Source organism: Salmo salar, chromosome ssa05 (genome assembly GCF_905237065.1).
Source record: "Salmo salar chromosome ssa05, Ssal_v3.1, whole genome shotgun sequence".
Taxonomy (NCBI): Eukaryota; Metazoa; Chordata; class Actinopteri; order Salmoniformes; family Salmonidae; genus Salmo; species Salmo salar.
Window position 1 is genome coordinate 54,877,519 of NC_059446.1, and position 8,656 is coordinate 54,886,174.

At 41.0% G+C, this 8,656-nt stretch overlaps 1 protein-coding gene across 3 annotated transcripts; it reads right to left on the reverse strand.

Annotated features, from left to right (window-relative positions):
* LOC106605138 (rhomboid-related protein 2-like) lies at positions 1 to 8,437 on the reverse strand. 3 transcript variants are annotated; one of them, XM_014200487.2, is made up of 8 exons: positions 8,384 to 8,437; positions 6,638 to 6,892; positions 5,256 to 5,404; positions 2,934 to 3,046; positions 2,428 to 2,528; positions 2,264 to 2,324; positions 2,075 to 2,136; positions 1 to 1,314 (listed from the first exon to the last, which is right to left on the reverse strand). In XM_014200487.2, the coding sequence occupies exons 2-8, from the start codon at positions 6,872 to 6,874 to the stop codon at positions 1,138 to 1,140; spliced, it is 900 nt and encodes a 299-aa protein (XP_014055962.1). In that variant the 5' UTR covers positions 6,875 to 6,892; positions 8,384 to 8,437; the 3' UTR covers positions 1 to 1,137. The 3 variants fall into 3 exon arrangements, with proteins under 3 accessions (XP_014055962.1, XP_014055963.1, XP_014055960.1); XM_014200488.2 differs by lacking the exon at positions 8,384 to 8,437 and adding an exon at positions 8,231 to 8,377; XM_014200485.2 differs by lacking the exon at positions 8,384 to 8,437 and adding an exon at positions 7,997 to 8,377.
* Positions 8,438 to 8,656: the final 219 nt, after the last annotated feature.

Consider the following 8,656-nt stretch of genomic DNA (forward strand, 5'->3'; position numbering starts at 1 on the left):
GATTTTGGAAATGTAAAATAACATTTATTTAATGTAAAAGTGATGAAAAGATACAAGATTGAGTCTGGAGATAAAAAAAAAGAGCTTAAAATACAAAACAAGTCATTTACAATTGGAATGTTATGCTATCTACCTGACATTTACTTTGAAAGTACATTGTACAAGTTGTAATTACATAATAAATACCTAAAGTATGTATAGGTTTCTTAGAGATTTGTTGAACTGCCATTTGGTTTCACATACCAACTAACAAATATCACCACAAATAAGTTTAGGAAAGCTTTTGAAGATATCACCAATAAAAATATGCCATACAGATGGCCTAAAGATGAGGCCTTTTCAATGACCTTTTCATTTTCCTCATGGACTGTCATACTAAACAGTTACGTAGACTAATACACAGTGGCACAATGGAAATGATGTAGACAATGCCTAATATACAATGGAAAGTGCTGCCCTCTACTGTTCCACTGTACACAAACATCATAAACAACCAAAGGATTAACAGACTTGACTGATAAATTCAAACTGCTGGCAAAAGCTAAAGAGAAACACAAATTGAAATCATGCCTTCAATAAATTATACTTGAAAGAGGCTTAGCCAAGGATATGTGCTATTGTCAGACAGTGTCTCATCCTGTCAACAGGGAAGTGAAACAATAACCTGGCATTGGGTCATTGTCATGGCTTGTTTACGAATTGACACGCCATTCACCAACAGATGACACACTTGCTCCTGATGGCTTGAACATTCCCCAAAAACACACCTAAACACACACACACTTGTAGACCAATCTAAAACTTAGAGGAAAGGACCTGCTTGAAATAATGTCCTACCTCACTGACTAATCAGGACAAACATCATATGGAAAAAAAATACCCGTAACGCCAATGAACTGAGGTATATTGAGTTCGGTACAAAACAATAATGCATTTCATTATCAACATCACTAAAAAACCCATGTAAGAAAGATCATTTGCGCTGAGTGAAATACTACACTTCAACAAGGAATCCCTCTTTCAATTTAAATTTCTTCTCTCCTGCAGTAGAGGTTTTACATTTTTTAGATAACCTTCCAAGTCGATGAAATGCCCTATTTCTGTTATTCAAAATGCATTCATTTGTATAGTGTGAAATTATGCAGGGGAAAGGAAGATGTTGAAGAGCACAGCGAACAAGAGGAAGACTACGTAGCCAACTATGCAAAGCCAGAAGCGCGGGTCCTTCAGGAGCTTCTGGTTGTAGGCGCTGAAGAACACATAACCAATGGTCATCCCAGCCACCCCTCCTCCGATGTGCGCCACAAACGAAACCTGAGGGAGACCAGGGAGAAGTCTAATTTCAGTCTAATTTTCCCTTCAAACCAACAAAGTCATGCTGTGCTACAGCCTTACAATTAGCATCCTCTGCCCTGTCGCTGTGGTTAGTATGCAAAGGGTGGACAGCCAGTACAACTAGCAGGACCAGTTTAAATGCAGACAGTGAATTTGGAACCGCACTTCTCACAAAGACTAAGAAAACATGAAATAAAAGCAAGATGAGAGAGTGGAAGCAGGTGATAGATTAGTAGCTTATAGCCCAGTCAGTTAAGCTGCTGGAAAGACAAACAGCTGCAACCCTTATCATGCTCAGCTTCTCCTAAAGCAGAGAGAATAGAATCAAGGATCACACTCATCACAGTCTAGTGACAGGAATGGTTTGGGTGCAATAATTCAGGGGGAACAGACAGGATGTGTGTGTGACAGAGTGTGTAGAGGGCAATCTGGTTTAGAGATTAGTCAGTCCTGTGTAACTGTAAGCCGTATTATGCAGCTGGGTGGTACTGCTACTGCAGTTTTTTTCTCTCTAGTTTTCTATTTAGGCACACTGATAAAAGCCAGATCTACTCACTGTTATATTGGTCTAGGGTTGGACTTCGCATAAGAGCCTCTCCAGTTGTGAACTAAAGACTGTTCTAAAAAAGCATTGCTCTCTGCTGAAACAATACTTATCTGTCTGTGGAAAATCTTTCAATGCCATGCATTTTAAGAAGAGAAAGGGCATGCAGGACAAAAAATAAAAAAGATGTCTTACCTTCAAGCCAACGTCGTGAGTAAAAAACCTTCTGTAAAGGGCGAATCCGACATCTGTCCCGACTTGAGAAAAAAAACATTGAACGTTTAGTTACTGAAATACAACCACAGAAGCGTGGGCGCTGCTGGAACAGCAAACCTTGAGGCACTGGTGGGAAAATATTACGAGTGGATCTGGGAAGGGACCTACCGATAATCACAATCACTCCAATACGAAACACTCCAAGGAGAGGAATCATCTCTCTGAAGTTCTGTAGGCCAGGGAGTCACGCAAGAGGAAAGAACAGGGAAATAATGAGAGAGAAAAAAAGTCATCTGCTAAAATAGTAGAATCAGCAGTTAGCCAGAACTCACCACAACAGCGTTCATGAAGTATCCACCTATGAGGGCATATACCCCCCCAGAGGCCCCTACCAGAGCACTGAGAGGATCAAATATGGAGCTGGCCAGGGAGCCTGAGGACAACATGCATGAGAAGGTCATCTATAGCATTACAGACATTTCAGCTATGAAACCCAAACAGGAAAAAACGAACTTTTGTGAAGCGAAAGAATGTCAGAGACTTAAGTGTGAAACGTGATTACCATCTACACAGCTCTGTGCCTGTGAGTTGCTAGCATTGTACAGTCATGATCAGCAAAAATCGAGATGAGGTATGTAACAAGTGAGCTAATAATAACTAAGGCAACCTGTCGCGCACATTGTGTTGGTTAACCAATCATATGCTATACTATTCATGTCACTAGCTAAAACAGAGTCAACTTAAAAGCAACTTCATTCAGTCGTAACAGACCTTTGAAGACAACTGTGTCTAACTGACTGTGCGTCAATGGAAAAAGGGGGTGTATGTCGATGCCCACCTGCTAGGACGCCTGCCATGTAGACCATGCCCACTTCAAAGCCTTTGTGGACCAGCTCCAGCGGGATGCCCAGCAGTAGCTGCATCACCAGGTTGCCTAGGATGTGCTCTACGCTGTGGGGAAGGAAGACATAGAGAGGAGATGGAGACATGGGAGTTGAGACTTAGGAGTAGTGGTGGCGCCAGGAATTTTTCACTGGGGTAGCTTGGTCATTGCAAAGGGGTGCTTGCAATCTATGAAGTACGTACACACAAGCTAAAATTCAAGCTAGCTAGATACTATCTGTACAATGGTAGCCTCTTCGCCCCGGGATACATGTACACTGGGGCCAGTGTCAAAGAGAAGTTAATCAATCATTGACATTGAAGCCACAAAAAAATCTCAGAAGTAGAAGTGTCAGCTGGTAAAATTGCCAACCAAAGTGAAAACAACTTTGCATTCTAGCATTAAATATTTTACAGCTAGTAGTATCTAATAGGGCGGCAGGTTGCCTAGTGCTTAGAGCATTGGGCCAGTAACTGAAAGGTTGCTAGATCGAATCCCCGAGCTGAGAAGGTAAAACTCTGTCGTTCTGCCCCTGAACAAGGCAGTTAACCCACTGCTCCTAGGCCGTCATTGTAAATAAGAATTTGTTCTTAACTGACTTGCCAAGTTAAATAAAGGTGAAATATTTTTGTTGTTGATATATCAGCGTTAAATCAAATAACCACCAGCTTCACCCTTATGTGGCTGCTAGAAAAACTAGAAAGCAAACGTCAACAGCCAATCCAGTAGGGGCTAGAAGCTATAGTCAGCTTTTATTGGTCAAAAGCGACAGGATATCGCGGAGTATATGCATAAAGTTCAGCTTTCCACAACTTTGGTCCCACCCCGTTCACGCTCCCTCGCGTCACCCAACTGTCCCCCCCGCCCACTTCACTAAAAATGAAATGAGGCTCCATTGTTTCGTCGCCCACATCATGTTATGTGGATATGTAAGGTCAGGCTGCCTATATGAAACAACACAGTTAATGTTAACTGCAAAACCTTTAGCTTTTAGCTAACGCTAGCTGATGGCTAGGTTGGCACATATTTGCAAGCAAAGTACATTTCAACACATCCTCAAAAACATTATTTTACCTGAGAAGATCTTCTTAAATTATTTCAGGTAAAAACTCCTTATTCCACAATTCTGGAGAAAAAAATACAATCTAAAATCTTCATAAAAGGCATCAGGTAGAAGTAAATTAAGCTATGAATACGAAGAGAATTGTACATTTTCATGAATTTGATAATATAAGATTGAAGCCCATTCAAAAACAGTACAGGACTTGCATGAGGAAGTAGGCAAGACTTTCATAGGGTATAGCTAGCTATAAGCAACTTTTACATAGTCCGAATATACAGTATCTCAATTAACAGGATTTTTCAGCCACTCAAATTCATGAGATTTTGGCTGAGCCAATGAGGAGGCACTGCGTTATGTAGGCTGTGCCATCTTGCTGAGCAGTTGGAGCTCGTTCGTGAGAAAAGGATTTTGAGAGAGAGAAATCCTGTGGATTTAGCACTTTGTGACATCGGCTGATGTAAAAATGGTTTTATAAATACATTTGATTGATTTGAATGAAATATGTTAACTTTTGTTATATATTGACAATTTAAAACATAGGCCTATTCTAGAGGGGGCTTCCGCCACTGTCTTGCTACCCCTTAGCACCGCCAGTGTGAGAGTATGATTGAGTGGATAGGCGAGTGAATGTCTTACCAATGAATCAGAACCTGTGGAAAGACTCAGGCCAGGATTCAAAGAAACACAAACAACGTGCACACTGCAATTAACTTTTAAAGGTCATTTTTGCTTGGGCCAACATCCACAGCATTTACAGTGAATGCAAGCTCTATGAACATTTGGGAAATTGCCTTTTAAAGCCTTTCACTTGGATTGAATCGTGACCTCAAACTCTGAAGAACCCAGAACTGCTTTAGCAGTGGCCAAGTGTTGTATAAACAGATGATATGGGAGAGAGTGAATCATTTCAGTGAGATGTGTCAAGTAGAATGATCTGCAATGCTCTACTCTTTTGGACACAGATTAAGCCACAGGAGGTTGGTGGCACCTTAATTGGGGAGGACGGGCTCATGGTAATGTCTGGAGCAGAATCAGTGGAATGGTTTCAAACACATGGTTTCCATGTGTTTGATGCCATTCCATTCGCTCTTATTATGAGCCGTCCTCCCCTCAGCAGCCTCCTGTGGATTAAGCCTAGTCCTGAACTAAAAAGTTTGGTCAATGGTAAATCTCCAGTGGGCTTGGGCATCTGTGTGAGGTGAAGTGACCCTTACCCAGCGTGGACAAACATGTAGGAGACAAAGCGCCACGCCTCCTCCCGCTGGTCAGACTTGTAAGTGAGAGGGCTGTTCCAGATGCCCTCGCCCAGGGTGACCCACTGCTTCTGGGGCTTCCACACCGCATAGTAGATAAACACTGCTAACTGTCCAGACAGACACAGATTAGATCAGTGACTAGTAACATAATGACAGGAGGGGTCCTGAAAGGCTAAACAGTTGCTTTAAATGTAGCCATTAGTCAGCCTTTTACATAGTGTTGCAGTATGGTCAGAGCAGACCATTATAGTAAAATACAAACATACTTCAAACTGATAACACACAATGGCAACAAAGTTAATGAGAAGAGCAGAGAGAACCCTAGACAAATTCCTTTAACAAACTGCGTAGACATCGCACATTTTTCTACTCACAAACTCATTTCACCTTTAATATCAAACACACATCTCAATTATTTTGCCATAACAAGCTCACCATACTACTAAAATATCTGAAATGTCATGGACACAGTGTACGTGGTGTATGATTAAAATCACATTCCTTGGGAGGATAACCTTAAACCTTGGTCCCAATGTTAATTGTGCTCAAACTCTATTTTCATTGAGCCAACGCATAGGTCTAGGGATTGCTCTAAGAATCTTGGATGAATTCAGACATTGAGATGGATAAGCTGGCCGAGACCTCCCACAGCAGAAGGAGAGAGAGGAATGTCTGGTACAAGAGCTCTTCAGTTTGGACCTTAGCCACATCCAAACTCAGAGAGTTTGAATACACAAATACCAATGTTTGGCCATTTAATCGAGCTCGCCAGATTGTAGTCCTAAAAAAACGGAAATGAGTTACCTCTGGTTCGTTCAGCCATTCCTAAGGGGGAAATTAATGGGGAAAGAATAGGGTTTTGGGATAAACATAGAAAATAAGGTCTGAGGTTAACACAGGCTTAGGAGAGACGTTTTATTCTATGAGATAATATCAGTCAGTTAAAATGACCTTTATGAATTATGAAGCCTTTGTGCTTTATGTGCTTCAAAATTCACAAAAAGTGACGTTAGCTGATTAAGATTATCTCATAGAACAAAACGTATAAGATCTCCTAAGCCTGTGTTTATCACAGACCTTATTTCTGGCATTTATAATAAAAATAAAAAAACATTCATTTTCCCATAGGCTTCGTCCAATGAACCATGGTGGAGGTATAATATCAGCTGCACCTCTCTCTTTAAATACCATGTCCAGAGCATTTCCTGAAAACGAAAATTCACTCAGGTATAACAACACAATCATAACAACGTATGCACATGCAAAAGAGGCTACTTGTTGTCAATGCTGCGCTGCCATTAGTAGGATGCATATTAACCATGATGCGTATTAACCCTCACCTCGCCGATGCTGATGAGGATGATGAAGATGGGAGGGGGGCAGCAGTTGGCTCGCTCCCGGTACTGTTCGTGGAGTTCTTCCGGAAGCATCCACTTGGAGATGGAGCGATGGAACCTCTCGCAGCATCCAACCTTCCTATTCCCGTCATCATCACGTCCTGTATCCCCCATCTGTCTCCCATCTCTGTCTACAGGGTCTACAGCGAGGGGGTCCTGCTCTTCAATGTCTATGTCCATCACTCCTCAGATCGTAGCCTAGACAAATAGAGTGGATGAGTCCTACAGTCAAATTAATTGACAGGAAGAACACGATACATTTCAGATCTCTATGAAAGTATGTCATTGTCTTTTCACTATGTGTCGATAGACACACATTGAGGGCTGGTTTCCTAGACACTGATTAAATTTGACTTCATCTGTGTCTGGGAAACTAGACCATAGGCAGAGGATTTTTTGGGGAATAAAACCATAAAAAGGTGAGGAATGCACCATTCAATGTAACAGTAATTGATTTGTTAAGAGTGTATGTTGTGTTAAATGGGTTGGGTTTGCGTCAGATTAACAAAACAAAGGGTGAGATATTGTCTTCTGAATTATTGGTTGAGTAGCTACAGGGTTAACGACACATTAGTGAGGTATTTAATGCTGTGATAAACATGAGAAAGAGCTGAAGTTCAGCTTTGATGTATACAATTGTTGTCTCTAGGGACAATTACAGTAGCTATACAAATCTTCCTGGAACACAGAGCAGATGCTTTTTGGAATTATCCTAATAAAGGGGTCCCCAATTACATTCAGCCGTGGGACGATTTTTCCTTGAGCTGATGGTCATGGGGCCGGGAAAATGTACTGCAAGAATCCCAAACAGATATAGTATTTGGCAAAAACAATAATTAAAACATTGATTACATTGGGATACAATCACATATGCCTCTCTATTAATGTGTGGGAATACTTGGTAACAGATTTTTTTAAATTACAATTTTTACAATATATATAGACCTTCTCAGAAAACTTAAGGGGGGGGGCAAATACATTCGGACCGCCCATTGGGGAACCCTGGCCTAATACATCAATGGCTGATATATTGGACTACTTTGGAGTCTGCCACTGTAGGGTCAATATGAATGACAGAAATACAAGCGCGGTCAATACAATTTCAAAGTGAATTTTCCTAAGCCCTTTTTTTGACAACGTGGCTTTTTTTTCTCCAATTTACCTGTATATGAACCATGTAAACTTAACCCACACACATATGATCATGTCCCATTCAGTACAGAAGTTGGTCTACACATTTCCCATAATAACAGAGGCCTATATAGCAGGCAATGGTGTTTAGAAAGTTTAGAAGTAACTTACGTAACGTTACTGATTGGTAGAGCTGTCGTGTAAAATGATTCAACTCAACCTTTCCACTAGCATCTTAAAATACATCAATTACTGTAGAAGTTTCTCTTTGATACTTTTTCTTTTGTTTTATATTTTCAAGCAATTCTAAAACAGTCCGGACATTCCAAGGCGCGTAAAATCCTGACTACTGTCCTTTGGAAAATGACCGTCAATTCTGATAAATGACTTGAGATAATTACAGACCTCCCTTCGCTTTTCCTGTTACGAACTTCCTTCCTTTTCCAAACAAACAACTGAAGCACCCCCACATGAAACGAATAGGCTACTGAATCTCATTTCATAAATCTAAAAAGTTGAATGTAGCGCAAATTTCGCAGGCATTTTGCAACAACTCACCTGCGCTTCCGGTAACACCTGAGACCGGTGACGCCATCATGGGCTTGAGGCTTTGGCTGGAGGTCCCCATTGATGAAATGTCCTCCATCAACAACATATTATTAAAAGTGTGATATGCATCGTTGTTTCGTGGACCACAGACAAACGAGTCATATACTTGTTTATCAACGATTCTGGTGTTCAAATATTTTAATTGTTCCAAAGGAAAAGCTTGTACTGTCAAGCATCCTCTCAATGCAATTTCTGCACAATACGAGTTGTACCACTAGAGGG

Coding starts and splice junctions, on each gene's coding strand:
- LOC106605138 (XM_014200487.2), bottom strand. CDS start 6,874: ATGGACATAGACATTGAAGAGCAGGACCCCCTCGCTGTAGACCCTGTA. Junction 2,529..2,933: donor CATGGCAGGCGTCCTAGCAG/GTGGGCATCGAC, acceptor TGTTGTCCTCAG/GCTCCCTGGCCAGCTCCATA. Junction 1,315..2,074: donor CTCACGACGTTGGCTTGAAG/GTAAGACATCTT, acceptor GGTCTCCCTCAG/GTTTCGTTTGTGGCGCACAT.